The following is a 19,027-nucleotide window of genomic DNA, read 5'->3' as shown; positions in this document are numbered from 1 at the left end:
TTAGTGAACTCATACTGTTGATGGTTGCATGAGGAAGATATAAAAACACCTTCATGCTATTGTCGAAACCATACACTGTTCCCATTCTATCAGCAAAATTATTTGTCGTGTAGTTAATATTTGTAACTTTTTTTTTAAAGTTCTCGTGTAAATTTAAAAATTGTGAAATCCTAATCAACCAAGTAAATAGCTATGTATGAATTACCACTTCTTAAATAAGGTAATAAAAAGGCACAGAAAACAAAAACATTTTATTGATCACTCAGAATGAGTAGCATGTTACAACTGAGAAAAGTATAAAGATTATAATGGTAGTATGAAGTTACCTCTTTCTTTAAAAAAAAAAAACATTCTTTGTTAATGCTTTTGTAAAATATTTCTTCATAAAAGTCAATTGCAAGAGAGGAAAAAATTTCCTTGAATTCCAAATAAAAGAGCTTACTAAAAAAACTAGGGGGAAAAATATCCCATATCCAAAGATATTCTTGCTAACTGGAGGCACAGAACGTATAAATATTTAAACAACATGGTATGAAAAGCCAAGTCAGACATGGCAGCACACAACTGTAATCCCAGCACTAAAGTGGCTGAGATACAGTGAGATACTGCCCCCCTCTCCAGAAAAAAGCCATTCTCAGCTTTTTTGAATTTGAAGGATTCCATTTAACTTCATAAAGCAAAATGTACTTTTCACTTTGTAAAAACTTTTAATTACAGACTTTTTTTTACTTACTACAGCATTTAGATAATTACACCCGAGAATTACTTGAAGGAAAAAACGTAATAGTGTAAACATGTATCTACTGATTGCTTTTTAGATTCTTGGACCATGATTCTAACAATTACAGTTGTTCAGTATTTTATGTATGTTAAGCATTTATTAAACAAATACTTAAAATTTCATTAGATCAGTCTAAATTAAAATCTCCATGAAAACCTTTACTTTAGCTGATATGAAAAAGCAAAAGCTGCACATGTTAATGGAGTACCACAGAATGTTCAATGCATGCATACATTTTACGATGTTTAAATCAGGTTAAATACAGTTATCTCATTAACATAAATTTTTATGGTAAGAACTTTCAAAATCCTTTCTTCTAGCTTTGTGAAATGTACAGTACATAATTTTCAACTAGTCACCACACTATGCAATACCCCAGAGCTTACTGTTCTTATGTAACTATAATTGAAACATATTTTAAACCCTAATTAAGTACTAAATAAGAGTTCACAGATTAAAACCTTAAACTCTGGGTGTCAAATAAGAACTTACACTAAATTAAATAAAAATATGAGATCTAATGACTGTGTTGCTTGTTTGCTTATAGTACTTCCTTTTTCCCATCCCTTTGGCTTATACTGCAGAAGTTAGAGTCAATGAAGTCATCAGTCCTTTTGAGATTTTAAACATCTTAATTTACTATAAACAACTGTAAAAGAAGATACAACCTAACATGAACTATAAGTGTCACTGTAGATTCTTCTCATTTAACAATATGAAGGAATCCTATTTCACTCTTATTTAATTGTACTGATTCCAATGACTTTTCAAATACGTTCTCTTCTGTACTCTAGGGCAATATTGTCGACTGCTTTCTAGCCAGCTTTATCTGGACATGGCCCAGATTCCTCACAACAGCACATCCCAAACTATCTGTCTTATATTATCCATCTCATGGTGAATGGCATTACTTTCCATATAAATCACCTGGGTAGAAATCTGTGTATAAATGTGAAACTCTCCTCTTTCTCTAATTTCCCACATCCCACTGATCATCAAGCCCACTCATTCAACTTCATTAAAGCCTCTCCAATTCACCCCCACCTCCAAGGATAGCTACAATAACCTTTGAAATGGTCTCCTTCTCTATTTGTGATCCTTCAAATCCATGTTCTATATTTGGTCAGATATTCCAAACAGGAATCCAAATAAAATCATGTGATGGCCCCCCAATTCAAGTCCCAAATTTAACTGCAAACTTAAAGCAACACCTTTCCTGATTTGATACTTTTCTCTCTCTAAAGTTTCTTGCCAGTTTGTGCCCTAACCATACTGAAGTTTAGGTTTTTATTTTTTAATATGCCATACTCTACCCTTTCTAGACCTCTTTTTCTTCCCTGTCTCCTTTATCCATAGTATACCTTTCTTCTTTCTCTGCTAATCCTGATTCCTTTCCTTGGAGTACTCATCCTGAACATTCTCCTGCTACCACCATTCTGGGAGAGTAATTTAAATACTCTTGTTGCCCACTCTGTATTTCCAAGACCTTCTACAATATTTGGAATTTCTTGGTCATCACATCACTGCTTTCTTAACCCTTGGCTAACATGCTGAGTGGCATATAACCCTTCTGTAAAGACTTGGTAAATAAATGACTAAAAGAAAGTTCACTTACCTTAAGTAATTCCACCACAGTTTCTGCAAATCCAACCACATACATAGCAACTGCAACAGCATTGGCAAAAGCGAAGATCAGGCCAATCGCACCACCAAATTCTGGGCCTAGACTTCTAGATATTAAGTAATATGCTCCTCCTAATGAAAAGAATGAAAATAAACAAGTTGGGGTTTAAAATGCCCAAAACAATCTTTTTAATTGCACAAAAGAATCACCAAGCAGATGCCTCTAGTAAGTACAGCAGTTAAATGAACAGGCAAGCAGTAAGTATATATTCGGATGAAACACCCAAAAGAAGCATTCAATTGTTTCACTCATTACTATTTCATGAAACCCAAAGAATTCTCCCCATATCAAACATAAAAATCTTATTTAAGTTCATACTTTCTCTTTTAAATCTTAGATTAAAATAAGCAACAGCTTCTTCCCCATATTCACAGATACTAAGATTATTCCCCAATAATTTTCCAATATATTTAATCTTAACTTTTAAAATCAAAACTGACATGATTTCAGTTACTTAACCTGCCTTGTAATATGACCATACCAAGGCAAAACAAAACAAAAAAAAGCCTCACAACAAACTTCAAAGAACAGCGTATAATAGCATCCCAAAGAGAGATAATTTGTACTCCAGCCAATCTGGCTAAGTAGAAAAATAAATATGTTATGTGAAGTCTGATTTAGAAAATCAATCTAATGTTTGTCAGGTGTCCAAAAGCTCTTCTAAAATTCTACTTTAAATATGACCTCTAGGTCATTAGCTGCATACTAAAGTAGCTTAAAGTTACATGCATAGTTCTATGCACCAACAAAATACTTAATTTTTAAGTTCATGTAATATTTGAATATTTGTTTCTACTATTCAGCAAGTATAAAGAAGATAATGCAACAAAACTGCTATAGTTTAATAAAGTACTAAACATGCAAATTTCATTTGGAAAATAGATTTTGTTGATGATTCTTGTCAGTTTTTCTCATAATAATTTATTCTTTATACCCATCTAACTCAAATTTCCTTAGTTCCCCACTTTTACCAACTATTTTCACCACAGAAATTCTACAGAAAAAAAAAATGAAATTTTATCCACTTAGTACTAGTCTTTTTTTTTTTTTGGTGATACTAGGGTTCGCCCTCAGGACTTCATGCTTACTAGGCAGATTCTCTATCACTTGTGCCACTCCACCAGTCCTTTTTTGTGTTGGTTTTTTCGAGAAAGGTTCCCACAAACTGTTTTCCCAAGCTGGCTTCAAACAGTGTACCTTCTGATCTCTGCCTTCAGGGTAGGTAGGATTATAGACATGAGCCACTGGCACCCAGTTAGTCTCATGCAGTTTTTTTTGAGATGAAAATAACTTAAAATTTTCCCAGAAATATTTCTGAACACTAAAAATTCACATAATAACAACTTATATAATGATAAGAGGTTTTGGGGGGGGGGGGGTTTGTGGTACCAGAACTTGAACTGAGGGCCTACATCTTGAGCCACTCCACAAGCCCTTTTTGTGTCAGGTATTTTCAAGACACAGTCTCGCAAACTCTTTGTCTGGGCTGGCTGCGAACTGTGATCCTTCTGATCTCTGCCTCCTGAGTAGCTAGGATTACAGTAGTGAGCCACAGGTGCCCAGCTCTAATGGTAACTTTTTAAGTCAAATAAAGATTTCAGAATAAGTTCTGAAGACACTAAATCATGGCTGGTGGAGTGGCTCAGTGGTAGAGCACCTGTCTAGAAAGCATGAAGCCCTGAGTTCAAACCCAAGTACCACCAAAAAAAGTTTGAGCAATAAGTCATATTATGATAAATCATAAGGAAAATCCCTGAAATACTATAATTACCATAGTGTATACTTAACACAGATATTTTCAAAACATATTTTTTCATTTATTGTCAATACCAACAATGAATTAAGACAAGTGTTATTAATCCTGACTTTTTAGGATCAGGATTCTATAGAAGAGAAAAGTCACAAAGAAAGGCAAATTGCAACCAGTCAACCACTCATGTTTTCATAGTTGAAAAAGTAAAGCTTAAGTCATGTTATATCCTTTAAAGTTTTGATTTTATGAAATGTTAATTTTAACATTTCTAAGCAATTAAAAATCTTCCACAAATTGAAATACCTGAAACTTAAAACCTGAAACACATTAAAAAAAAAAAAAGATTTGTATTCTGTTTCTCTCCATTTAATTTTTTGTAAATATTAAGTTAGAAATAGATCCTCACACATAAGGTAATTAATTTTTGACAAAAACCACACTGGGAATTAAATGGAGAAGAGGTAATTTTTAATATGATATCAAAATAACTGGTTATCTGTATGTATCTTGAATTATATTTTGCCTCATATACAAAAGCTAATTACAGGGCTGGAGATGTGGTTCAAGTGGAAAGAGTCTGCCTAGCAAGCACAAGGCCTGAATTTCAAACCCAGTACCATACACACAAAAAAAAGTTAAGTATAAATGGATGCTACATCTAACTGAAAGCCTGAAGCCATAAAACTTCTACAAGAACACACAGAAGAAAATATGTGAAGCCAGGCAAAGAGGTATTGGGAAATCAAAAGTAACAAAGTAGATATAGTAAAAATAAATTAACTGTTCTTTCCATTAAGGGAATTAAAAGACAATATATATACTAAGAAAAAAACAAATCATGTAGCTGATAAATTGTATACAGAGGATGAAAAATTAACTCTCAAAACTCAGCTAAGTACAGTGGTTCACACCTGTAATTCTAGCTACTTATTGGGGGTAGACAGCAGGAGGATCACAGTTAAAGGCTAGCCTAGGCAAAATATTCACAAGACCTCATCTCAACCAATGGCTGGGTGTGTTGGTGTGTGCCTGTCATTCCAGCTACACTAGGAAACAACAGGAGAATCACTTACAAAGCAAGACCCCTTGTGAAAAATCACCAACATAAATGAGGGCTGGGAGTGGGCTCAAGTGGTATAGTGCCTGCCTAACAAGCATGAGACCCAGAGTTCAAGCCTTAGTACTGTCAGACAGATGATAGACAGACAGACAGACAAATGATAGGTACAAATAAAAATTTTTAAATGCAATAAATCTCTAAAAACTGCATAAAAGATTTGAATAGATATTTATATTTCCTTAGAAGATTTCTTATATCACTAGTCACTATGAAAGTAAAGTGAAAACCATGAGACAGTACTGTAACACATATTAGAACATGTAAAGAAAAAAAGAGAAAGGACAATACTAAGTACTGGTGAGGATATAGCTGTGGAAGAACTGGAGCTCACCGCTGGCTGGCATGCAAACCCAGGCATTGGCAAACAGTTTGGCAGCTTCTTTTAAAGTTAAGCATACACTTATCGCTTGATTCAGCAATTCTTGTTTGGAATTTACGTAAGTAATATAATATGAAAGCCTACATTCACACAAAAACGTGTCTACTAGTAGCAGACTATTTGTAACAACTGATTATGAAGCAACCAACATACTCCTTAACTGGGGAATGGGTAAACAAACTGTGGCCTGTCTATACAACAGAATGACACTCTGCAATAAGGAATGATCTAGTGATAGACACACCTTGTGGCTGAACCTGGAAAGCATTTTGCTAAGTGAAAGAAGCCAGACACAAAAGGCTGATATGATTCTCCCTGTACAGCATTCTGGAAAAAGGCAAAGCTAACTGGGCATGGTGCCCATGCCCATATCCCACCACTCAGGAAGCTGAGGTGGGAGAACCAAAACTTGAAGGCAGCCTGAGCTACATTTCAAGACTTTGTCTCAAAAACAACAAAAAAGCAAAACTGCAGGAACAGGAAACCGATGAGTGGTTTTGAAGAGTGGAGAAAGTGGGGAGAGGTGTGCTACTGATGGAACTGGCCTGTCTTGCTTGTGTAGTTTTACATGATTAGGTGTCATATGTCATATACTAAAAAAAAAAAAAAACTATCTTAATTGTACCTCAATAAAAAACTGAAAAAAAAAAAAAAACCTGGAGAATTCGGCAAACACTTTTTTCCTCTTAGGATACAGGTGATAGGATTTTTAAGTCTTCTAAAGTTTATGCTATTCTAAACATTAATTTCAACAACGTACATCTGTTTTACGATTAGAGAACTTTTTAAGAAGCATTCTAGGAGCTTAATGATTCACCAAGACAGAGGTAATGCAAAATGTGAGTCCAAATAACCTTCATTCTCTTTGGAGGAAATTGATCAATATACCTAAGTATCATCTACATATTCTATGATACCTATAGAAATTTTATATAAATAAAGTTGCTGGTATATTGAAGGATTCAAAAGTAAAGATATCAAAAACTTAAAACTTATCAATGAGAAATAAAACTGGAAATTTTTATTCAGAGTTCACCTGTATAATTAGCAAATACACCCCAAATCCTGTTAGTAGTTAGGCAGCTGCTTTATTCTCTCTAGACAATTTATCCAAAGCCTCCTTGTGGGGGAATGAAAAAGGGTTACAATGGATCTAACATTCACTTGGGGTTAGTTATTCTTCTAGGAAACATATTATAATACACTCGTTTATAAATACACAGTGGTGTTTGTTGTTAAATCAATTAAAGGTAAGGTGACAAACATAAAATCTTCAGACCAGAATTGGGTAATATCTATCACTATGAACGATCACCAGAATAATTCAATTAAACTTTTAATTTACAACAGTAAAGAAACATAATACTAATCCTATAGCACGCAATTCTGCAGCCCAGTTAAAATAGTTTTAATTAAAGAAAAAAATTCATGCCCAAAATTACTGACATCAAAGACAATTACGTGCCAGACTAATATCTGAGCTACTTGTAATATTTGAGTACTGCTTTACTGGACTGAAAGAAAACACGCTATTTTTAAGTGAACTGTCTGTTGCAGCTACTTCAAACATTCCATTGATCTAAATAGTTACAATTTAAAAGAAACAAGCTATAAAAGGAAAGAACTACAGAACTGAATTATAACTAAGAGCTTCGTGCTTGATACTAGGAATGATAACCTGATTTTACCAATATAGAAATCATTTTTTGTCACAACATGAAGAAATGTTAGGTTTTTTCCCTCCACTTTCAATATTTTGGCTCTACCTATAAGCAAAGACATGGAGGCTTTTAATTATTTCAGAGCAAAGATGTGAACATTTAAGATTGATCAGCAGAATGTGCATAAAGTTTAATTTTGCTTTAAAAGTGAGTATTAATTGCTTCATTTTTGCTCTTATTATCCATATAAGTGATGAATGTGACTAACAGTAATGCTGCATTAAATAAGATAATTTAAGTCAAAACCATGGTACCATGCCTAGCAGTTAGGTCTGAAGTAATAACTATTATCTGAACATGAGCTCCAAGAAAACTGGATAGACACTGTTACAAACTCAGTGTCTATCATAAAATTCTCAGCAATTTCCTGCTGACTAAAGCTCAACTAAAATAAAATTTCACTTTTGTCACAGAATAGGCAGGTTTATATTGATTCTAGATTTTCAGAAGTACATGTGTGAAATTTGACGTAACTCAGACATTTGTTTGAAAGAGTATTGACCTATTTTTATCTAAGACAAAAGTTAACTGCCCCAAAAGAAAAAGAGGGTAAGGAATCTTCTCCTTTTATTACTGTTTATTAATACAATAGGACTCAAAAAAATCAGAATTTACACTACATTCATTTTATAAAAGGCCACCTGTGGTTGGCCTCTATTCTTTGAGTCCATGTTCACAGATTGGGTGAAGATGAGAGATTGCTGGTGTTCCCAACCAAGGAAATGCAAATCTGAATGAATACAGCTGCTAGCCAGCAGCTAACATTTCAATCCATAGCAAGGTTCATGTAAATTCTATAAAGGATAAACTCTCAAGAACACTGATATGATTTGCAGAACAGTAAAAGGCTCTGGGCACCCCACAGGCTGCAATAATTTTAAAAGCTTGAATGTGTCTTTCAGGCAGGGACTATGCTAGAGATGAAGGCAAACTCTACCAATTAACTGGCACTACTGCTCTATGGGAGGAAAAACACTGAGGGGATGATGTTCTAACTTGCTGTTAAATAGTACTCTAAATTCATTATTAAAAACTAGTCAATCCTGAAATTTAGTATCCTTTATTTTCTAAATTCTGGCTGATTTTTTTTTGTTTCAGAAACCCTGCCTATTTTCATATTAATTTGTCCTAGACTTCACATTTGTTTGTAAGTTGACAGTTGATTCATATTAAAGAAACAAACCACTACAACTTTTCTAGACCAACACCTGTTAATTTCTGAAATGTAATGTTAATGAAAATGTTAAAAATAACTAGGGGCTATAGGTTGCTTGGTAGTTCAGTGTTTAGCCTAGCATATGCAAGATCTTGAGTCAATCCTGATCACTGAATAAATCTAAAACTACTAAATCACTCCTATAGCAAAAAAAGTATACAACACTAGAAAATTATAGAGTTAGAAACACATCTTTCATAATGAGAAATATTACATATTCATAAAATATAAACATTGTTAATTGTTAAGAATCAAGATTAAACTGTCAAACACTGCCTCAAAATAGTTCTATTCACAAATAAGAGAACTGTAAGTATCGAGTTTACAGAAAGGGGGCTCTTCAAATTAAAATTACTTCAGAATAATCAGTATTCCACAGCCTTCCACTTTCAGGAGGAATTAATGTTATTAATCAACTTTCAGTCTACAAAAAGTTTAGATGAGTGGTCCCCAACATCACTATTCCCATAGCATTCTTCTGTTTCCCCTATGACACCCAATCCTCCGGATAGCTGTAGCTCTATTACCCTCAACTCTTGGCAACCATTACAAAGCGATTGAAATCAAGTCTCACTGGCTGAGGCGTAGAAGATCCATTCAAGGCACTCTCAATATGGCCCTCAGTAGTTTATGGCTATGAATAGCAAACAACAACACTCACATCTATACTCTGATTCTCTTCAGTTTGTTTTAAGACCTTAATTCCTTCTCCATCTTTTTTGTTCTTTGAAATTTTGTTGAACTAGGATTCACTGTTCCAGGGAGATTCCCAATCTGTTACTTGCTGTCATCATCCTATAGTGCCCTTGAACTCCTCTTGTATACTCTGCAAAATGCTTCCTGTAGCTAAAGCCATGATGTGATTCACATTCATTTTTTTGGGAAATAATTCTTCACAGGTACTCTTATCAACTTCAGAGCTCACAAAGTTGCAATATTCTTATTCTCTTCACTCTTTATTATTGTAGAGTAATTACACCTTAAGTTCAGGTAAGCAAACTTTTTGATTGGATACTAGATTCTTTAACTTTACTTTCCAATTTTTATTTCCCTAGCATTCTCCAAAGAAATGAGTTTTGTGATACTTTTTTTGTTACAAATGTATGGATTTTATGTTTTCATCCCAATGGGTTATTTTATGTTTTTATAATAACCCAACTGGTTATTACTGCTGTTATTTAAATTATTCAAGCTTCAGTCAGTATTATCTTCTTTAAGTTGGTTCCTTAAGGTGGCTCCTAGGTCCTGCTGACATAAATAGCAGCCTCTGTTATCTTACTTTCAGATATGAAAAGATTACCAAGCACATTTCCTGCTCGGATCTAGAATCCATCATTTTTCCAAGATTCCCTGGTTCTTTTGAATGGACATACACACTGTGGAGATTACAGATGCTTGGACTGGTCATTTATTGAAAGTAATTTTAATGGCTAAAGCTAAAAACTACCCACTTTGGGGATAAAATGAATGAGACTGAGATACAGTATTTTTAATTGTGAAATGACTGATACAGTTTCATACCTGTATCTTCTTTCTCTCACGTGAAAATACTGGCTTTTCATGATTCCACAAGAAATCTTGTAGAAGATCTGTAAGTCCATGAATCAGATACAACACTGAAACAACCTCAAGGAAACACTCACTGCAGATGACGCAGCTTGTTTTTATTTTGTAAAGATCAGCCAAGTGTCCAAAGTCACCAACTAACAAGTACAAAAAATGTCTCCTAGCAAAGTTTCAAGATATTCGGTCCTTTAATGACTTTCTCTTATCTTCCATCGTTTCATTATTTCAGCAAATATATTTACTTATTTATATAAATACCTGATAACAGATTTCCAAATTTTATGATCTAATGATCTTTCTCCCTATAGATTCTTCCTTTGTAAACTATCATTTTGAGACTACTAAAGAAAAATTGTAACACATGTGAGTTTGTTGTGACAGATCTTCAAGGGTCCCACATTCTCATACTCTGCTTGGGATCCAAGACAGAAAAGATTAGACTCAGTATCTGAGCTGGATGAATTTGTAACCAAATGATCAGTAGGACAGAAAAATAAAATGGCTTTGGGTCATTATCCAAGAAAACCTACACTTTCAGAAGTTCAGTTCCAAATGGATAATGGTCCAGGGGTCATGTTGTCAGTGGTTTCATCGAGTTTCACAACCTAGATTCTAAGGTTTGAGAATAAGAAGAAACTTTGATGATGTGCTGACTCCCTTGCAAATAACCCACGTCTATTCCCACTTATATTTCCCAATAGAAATGAAACATAGATACTCATTCACAAGAAGACGAACATCAATGTTGTCTAACACTGTTGGGACATATGCACATTCTATACTCCTGTACATCTTAATTCAGATTAACACAGATGGGGGACAGGCAGAGTGGCTCAAATGGTAATGCATCTAGCAACCACAGGGCCCTGAGTTCTAGCCCCAGAACTGAAAAAAAAAAAAAATTCCGATTAATACAGACATAAAACCTCAGTAAATATTGATGCATGCTCAGCATAGTCATAATCATACTGATTCCAGATACCAGCTTCCTAGGACATGGGAATCTGGATCCTCTGGTATCTCAGAAATGTGATGATGGTAAAAAGTAAAAAGTTCAATCTGGACTCTCCCCCAATATCTGAAGCCGATAAAGCAGAAATTTTACTCATATAGCAACCGTTAGGAATATTCAAAGTAATTGAGGCAGATGGAAAACAGATGGGTTATTTTCTCAAGTGATTTGCAATTTAACTTCACAGGTGCTGACAAACATTTCATGTTCTTTCTCCAGGGATCTTCTCATTTCAACAGCGTGATGAATTTTGATTTGGAAAATGGAATTCATTTCTTCTTGTTCTCCAAGGTCCCAAGGCCATTAATTCTTTTGTTCCTTTGGGTGCTCTCTGAGGAGAGTAAAAACTCACATGGCAGATCCTGCTGACTCCAATTAAAGAAGGCCTCAGGGTGCTCACAAAGGAGAGCTAGAATTTCAGGTACGACTTAAAACAAGTTTAAGGTGCAATCCATATAAGCCACTAACTCATGGGGAAAGTACTTGCTATGGTTTGAATATGAACCTCCCACACCCACCAAGTGGCAAAGGCTTAGTGATCCTATTTGGGGAGGTTATGCAAACTTTAGCTGGTGGGGCCTAGTTGGAGGAAGTAGGTCAAATTCTATCTGGTGTCCAGTCCCTCTCTCACTCTCCCTGCTTTCTGTTTATCATGAAGTGAACAGAGCCTCTGCCACATGCCCCCATGCCACCTTTGATGTTCTGCCCAAGCACACAAGGCCAAGCAGCATGGACTGAACCCTCTGAAACTAAGTCAAAATAAACCTTTCCTCCCTTGTTTTTCTTAGGTATTTGGTCACAGTGATGGGGAAAGCAACTAACTGAGAAAACCTGTACCAGAGAAGGGGAATGTGGCTGTAACTAACTGCCAATGTGGTTCTTAAGCCTTTGGAACTGGTTTGTGGGAGGAATTCAGAAATATTAGGAGATGTGGAGCCCTAGAATCCAGTAAGTAGAGCTTAATGGGTGATTCTGGTGAGAGCTAAGACAATCAGAACGCTGACAGGAATGTGGAGAGTACTTACATACTATGTTCATAAGGTTTCGGGTAGAAATGAGAACCCTATTGGGAACTGGTCTAGAGGCCATTAGTGTTACATTATGGCAAAGAATTAGTCTACATTTTTGTCCATTTCCTGAGATTTTGTGTGAGGCTGGATTCAAAGTAATGGACTAATTAATTATTTGGTGGATGAAAATTCAGAGATTATACCATTAAAAAGAAATCAAGAGCTTTCCATAGAAGGCAGTAAGAAAGATGTCTTGAGGGCATCTCAGGAATTGGCCAGACCCCACCCATCTCAGGATCAGGAGTATAAAACCTTTTAATGCATCTGAAAGACTATGCTTTAAGAAGAGGGATCCAGAGTGCCCTGCATTCACAAAGAGCCATCCAGGTAAATGTCCTCCAGGATTCAATCACTCAGAGGCCTCAGATGACACTGTGCAGTCATGGTCCAACAGGGCCTGGCTACTGTTCAAGCTGGCAGCTGACTTTAGAAACATCCATGTGTTAGTGCTTTTGTAAGCATACAGAATCCAAGAGTTATACCGTCATGGATGTTTCCACCCAATTTCAAAGAAAGGCCCAAGAGACCAGGGTCAGGATCCTTGTAGGCAGTCCCTGAGAAGGCAATGCTAAAGTTGTAGTGGAGGCCCCAGGATGTGGGAGATACGAGAAATGTGGAACATATGACCAGGAAAGCCAAATGCAGCTGTCCAAGCCTTTTGGAGCTTACATTATGACACTGCCCCAGATACAGAAAAGGGAGCTACAGGATTTCCTGTTTGCTCTGCTGAGTTTTTGTCTTGCTTTAGTCAGTTTCTTCCTTGTTATTCTCCTATTCCTCCCTGGTGGAATGGAAATGTTCACTCTGTGCCATGTTGGAAATACGTAACTTTTTCTATTTTACAGGGGCTTATCACTCAAGAGTTTTACCTGAGTCTCAAAGGAGACTTTGAATTGGGCTTTGATCAGTGTTGGAACTGTTAAGACTTTGGGGATTCGGACTAAACACATTTTGCATTATGAGATGACCATGAGCTTTTGGGGGTCACAGGGCAGAATGTTATGGTTGTAATATAAAATGTCCCCCACAACCTGGGCACTGGTGACTCACACCTGTAATCCTAGCTACTCAGGAAGCAGAGATTAGGAGGATCGTGGTTCGAATCCAACCCAGGCAAATACTTCGTGACCCTGTCTTGAGAAACCTTTCACAAAAATAGGACTGGTGGAGTGGCTCAAGGTGAAAGCCCTGAGTTCAAGCTCCAGTACTGAAAAAAAAAGAAAAGAAAATGTCCCCCACAGGGTCATGCACTGAACACATGGCTCCCAGCTGGTGGCACTATTTTGGGAGATTCTGGAGATTTTAAGAGGTAGGACCTAGTTGAAGGAAGTTAAGTTGAAGGACATATGCATTTCAAGGTTATACTTTATCCTCAATCCCTTCCTCCTCTACTTCTTGTTCATCATGAAGTGAACAGTCTCCTCCTCCACATGCTCTGACAGCTATGGGGCCAAGCAACCATGGACTGAACCCTCTGAAACCATCACCCAAAATAAGTATTTCCTCCCTTCAGTTTTTTCCTGTCAGGTATTTTATCACAGCAACAAAATGAGCTTCCCTCAATAGAAGGTAAAATGGTGTTATACCTACACAATGGTGGCCAAGGACTGAAGCTTAGGAGGAAGCAACAAGGAGCAGTCCAGTAGATAAGAGACTAGGCAGATGCTTCATTCTCACTGCTTTACACATTGAACACCTTAAATACCTTAGATAACTGTACCTGTAGTATATGAATATGGATCAAATTAAATTTTACATTCAAATATAACAGTATGGAACTGTTCAGCTGAAACTTCCATACACATATACACCACCAGATATGTTTCTTCTATTAAAACAAAAAATAGTTGGATGCCAGTGGCTCATGCCTATAATCCTAGTTACTTGGGAGGCAGAGGCTGAGTCTGAGAGGATCACAATTAGCCCAGATCAAACACTTTCCAAGATCCCTAAAAAAACCAGACCAACATGTTCTGGAGGTTTGACTCAAGCGGTAAAAAGCCTGCTTTGTAAGAGCAAAGCCCTGAGTTCAAACCCCAATCCCACCAAAAAATAAAAATAGAACAAGTTAGAAATAAGATTTAAATCTCAATTTATTTAGTAATAGTAAGATGATAAAGTGTAAAGACTGTAAATTTACCTCCTCTTACAAATCCATTAGTAGCTATTGCTGAAGTAGACAATCCTGTGATAGTTGTCACAACAGTAGCCATGGTTATTACAACAACTGATAGACCTTTAGAGAAAAAAAAAAGAAATTAAGAATGCTTATACTCTTATTTAAGCTTGTCATTATTTAGAATTGGTTGGTGTAAGTACACTAAATTTACATTATAAATAAGTCACTAATTAATTTTGAACCCCATTTTTGAAAAATCAAATTAGAAATCAGAAAAGGTACTATTAATGTAACAATCGAGGAAATAAAGAAAAAGAGAGCTTAAGGTGACTTCAATTACTTGAATTTTATGAGGTTGAGAACTTGGGCAGGCACAGTTATTTTACCAATTCATTACACTCAAATCAAGTACTATGTAACTTCACTTACCTATTCCAGCTTGACCCACTATCCATGACAATCTAATAAAGAGCATAACACCCCAAATGTTTAACATGCAACGTACCTAGAAGGGAAAAAAGAGGTCAAGTCATAGATTAAAAAAAATAAACATTACAGTAATAAACACTGTACCAGTCAAATGTAAGATAAGTGCATCCAAAACTGTTGAAGTTAGTTTTTAAATCTAACACCTGTAGCTGTTTCTAAACAGACTCTAATGAAAGTTTAGTGCTAAACTAATGTAAGTGTAATGTAACATAAGTATGTGTGTACAAATCAATGTGCTTCTCAAAATTATCACAACAGAAGCAACACAACACAAAAGGACAAGAAATATTTTAAGACACTAGCCCTTTAAAAAAATAATCCACATTTCTCTTTATCATACAAGTTTAATTTTTGCTTATTCTTTTATAAAGAATAGTTTAAATATTACATATTTGTCAAGCACAAAATGTCAATTGTTCCCCGATTTTTCAAAAAAAATTAAATTTAGTCTCATATTCTCATGCCTTAGGCTTACTAATAAATTTTGTGGGTTCTTTTTCCTCTTTAAAAAAGTTTTAAGAGCCAGGCACTGGTGGCTCATGCCTATAATCCTAGCTATTGAGGAGGCAGAGATCAGGAGGATCTTAGATCAAAGCCAGCGGGGCAAATAGTTTGCAAGACCCTATCTTGAAAAGCCCTTCACAAAAAAGGGCTGGTAGGGTGGGGGCAGGGGGGAGAAATGAACCAAGCCTTGTATGCACATATGAATAATAAAAGAAAAAAAAATAAAATAAAATAACCAGAAAAAAAAAACAAAAAACAAAAAAGGGCTGGCAGAGTGGCTCAAGGTGAAGACTGAGTTCAAACCCCAGTACTGCCAAAAAAAAAATTTTAAGGGCTGTGTACATAAGTCAAGTGGTAGAATGCTAGTAAGCACGAAATCCTGGGTTCAATCCCCAGTACCACAAAAAAGAAAAAAATGTCCAACTGATTTGTGAAACTTTCTCCAATTTATCAAGGGCAATTTGTTTATATTAATAAATATATCTCCTCCGTTGAATTTAGTATCGAAAAAGAAGAGGAATGAGTGATCTTCCATAGTACTCAAATAGAACAATTTAAGCAGAGGAAGAAAAAGAATTCTCTTAAATTAAGTATATACATATATATATATATATATATATACACATACTAATACACCCTTGATCCATCCAAACTTCACAACTCCTTTACTTTCTGCAGTGTATGTGACCATGGCATCTCTGGTTGGAGTACTTTCTTCTCCATTTGCGAAGCCATCCTCAAAAGGTTCCTAATTATAACAAGAAATATAAATTGTTTAAGAACTATTTGAAATTTAAGATGAATTCCTAACAACAAAACTAAATATATTTAAACATATTTAGAAGGACATAATAGACATAGTAGAAGAATCAAGTGCTACGGTCTGGATATAATTTGTTCCCCACATAGGTTCATGTATTGCGAGTTTGGTTCCCAGGGTGGTGGTACTGGGAGGCCTGGAAGCTTTAAGAGGGGCGTAGGGTGAGGTCCCTGGGTCACTAGGATATTGTCCTGAGATGGGAACAATCTCCTGATATGAGTTATCCCAAGTTCTTGTAAAAGTCTGGGCCTAACCCCTGAGTCTCTATCTGGGTCTGTTGGGTGATGTGATACTTGTGCTTACCCATGCTCTCACCACTGCAATCCAACATGAGGTGACACAGCCAAGGGGAAGCCCTAACCAGAGGCTACACCATACTGTTTGGACTTTCAGCACCCAAAGTAACCTAATTAAAATTTTTTTTTTACTAAGTAGCCTGCCTCAGGTATTTTATTATGGTAATGAATAGTTAATCCATAAAGGTTTTTGAGTATTTTACCTGAGGAAAATATAAAGCAATATAGAAGGAAATCTTAATTATTAAAATTTCTTAAAACTTATGCTTGACTGTGACAGCAAACTTCTTAGTAACTCCAGAGTTTAAGCCAAGCCCATAGTTCAAGTCACTTGGAAAGCAAAGATAGAGGATCACTTGAATCTAGGAGTTCGAGGCAAGCCTAGGAACACAGTAAAATCCTAGCTCAAAAGCTAAAAGTAACATTTACAAATTTTACACTTTGTTGGTGTCTGCAATACACAGGGAACACTGTCGGCCATGCATAGGCTAGGTAGGTCAATAAATTCTCTCTAGCCACAAGCTTATATCACCTAGCTACCAACCTTTCAACATGGGAAATTTCAACAGTAACAATTTAAAAACTCTTCTTCATCACCAATCAATGTAGTTTTCCCCTTATAGTCCACGACAGTAGGATTGGGTCTCAAGATTCATTCATATTCCCTTCCCTTTACTCACTCCTTACCTGTGAAAGTATGGAAGCTTTAAACCGTTAACGCTTTAAGTATTCATTCTTTCAGTGCTCTTGATAATCTCCTTTGAAATTTTTCTCAGACTCGGCTAATAATGAAATGGTTGACAATGCATTTTCACAACTAGTGTTTCCTTCTTCTGTAAAGTTTCATGTTTAAATCTGTAATTCTTAGTTTGTTTTCTACCTTCCTTCTGTGATACATTTCCAAACCATTAACAGAGCCTTAAACACAATACTAAGAGGGACGAGAGACAGCTTGAGAGATGTATGTTCTGAATCTAAAGTCATGTCCCTAACACTATCCCCATGGTTTTTCCTCTCTTCTTCTCAACAGCAAGGGACAAAAAATAGCTATATTTTGAACACTGTTTCTTTAAAATGCATAAAGCTAAATTTATTTTTAAAACTGATTTCAATGCTTCACACCATTAAGTGAATTCTGACCATAATTTTTTAAAGAAAAGGAAATTCTGTTATCACAGAATAAAATCTATACAATGATCCAAACTTCTCTTTAACTTTAGCCTGCCTATCAATTCTCTTCTTGGGTAGAATCTAGTATGAACATGGCTACCAGTAGCCACTAAGCTTGTCAGAAATACATACACATACAAATAGTAGGAAAAAAATATGACCAGGGGTCTGTGTAGCTCAATTGCAAGAGCAACATAATTCAGCTTTTTTCCCACTGTTAAGTACATTCAGACAGCAGTCAATGATGATCCCAATTCCTAATAGGGAAAAATGATGCAACTGTTCAATTATTCAAATAAAGCCAGACAAAAAAAAGTCTGCCTTGTTAATTTAATTAGCTCTAAAGTGGACAAAACTTTCTTAGTTTTCACTCTAGGACAAATAGTACTCTTCCATCGAGTTTTAAAATATTATTTCTTGAATTTACAAGTAATTCAAGAAAGTGTATGTCTGTAATATACACAGAAAAGACATCCTTCCCTTTCCATTTCTACTGAAAGAAGAAAATAAAAGACATGCATACCTAAAAGGCTACTTTTTCCAGTGTGAAGTATCAATGTGAATGTCTTTTTCACAAAGCAAAAATATGAAGGTATCCTAAACTTTTCTGCTATGGGTGTTTAGCAGAATTTCACCTCAAAGTTGAAGACCTAGCAATTATGCTGGTTTACACCACACCATGAATGATTCTGTTCAAAAAGTAAACACTCAGAGCTGGACATAGTGATGTACACCTGGGATCCCAGCACTCACGAGGCCAGCATGGGCATAGCAACATTGAGTCCAGTCTGAGCAACATATATTGAAGCCCATCTCAAAAAAGTAAGGGCTGGGAATGGAGCTCAGTGGTACAGAACTTGCCTAGCATTCGGGAGGCCCTGGGTTTGATTCTCAGTACTGCAGCAACAACAACAAAAAAAGCAAGCATTTTCTAACACATATGAAATAAAGACGTCACTGTACAAAATGAAAAATCTGTATCTTTCTGACCATCTTCTAGTAACTATTTTGAAAAGTATTTTAGTTATTAATTACTAAAATAGAAAAGTTAAAATCAAGTAAGTATGTTCTTTGTAGTTCAATTAACAGACTTAAGTATAATGAAACTGGGGTCTCAGTTGTATGGAAACCAAAGTGAATATACGTCTTTTGTTTTTCTTTCTTTTTTTTTTTTTTTAAGTAATGCTGGGATCAACCCAGAGCCTTGCACATGCCAGGCAAGTGTTCTGCCACTGAGCTGCATCCTCAGCATTGTCTGCTAAAATACATTAGCTTCCAAGAAATAAAGAAATTGTTGAGTATCACATTTTTTCCATCCCCAAAAAGC

General features: G+C 35.7%; 1 protein-coding gene across 2 annotated transcripts in view; it reads right to left on the bottom strand.

The window, feature by feature from the left end:
• Positions 1-19,027, bottom strand: part of Slc12a2 (solute carrier family 12 member 2) — a 93,861-nt gene that overhangs the window by 52,187 nt on the left and 22,647 nt on the right. For both annotated transcript variants that reach the window (XM_074076620.1, XM_074076621.1), the window contains exons 2-5: positions 16,043-16,162; positions 14,851-14,926; positions 14,443-14,538; positions 2,397-2,536 (exon numbers count right to left, since the gene is read on the bottom strand). In XM_074076620.1, coding sequence (XP_073932721.1) covers positions 2,397-2,536; positions 14,443-14,538; positions 14,851-14,926; positions 16,043-16,162 — 432 coding nt within the window. The remainder of the gene's footprint in view (positions 1-2,396; positions 2,537-14,442; positions 14,539-14,850; positions 14,927-16,042; positions 16,163-19,027) is intronic.

Source organism: Castor canadensis, chromosome 6, assembly GCF_047511655.1.
Source record: "Castor canadensis chromosome 6, mCasCan1.hap1v2, whole genome shotgun sequence".
Classification (NCBI taxonomy): Eukaryota; Metazoa; Chordata; class Mammalia; order Rodentia; family Castoridae; genus Castor; species Castor canadensis.
Note: the sequence above shows the minus strand (reverse complement) of the source record. Positions and strands in the feature narration are given on the sequence as shown.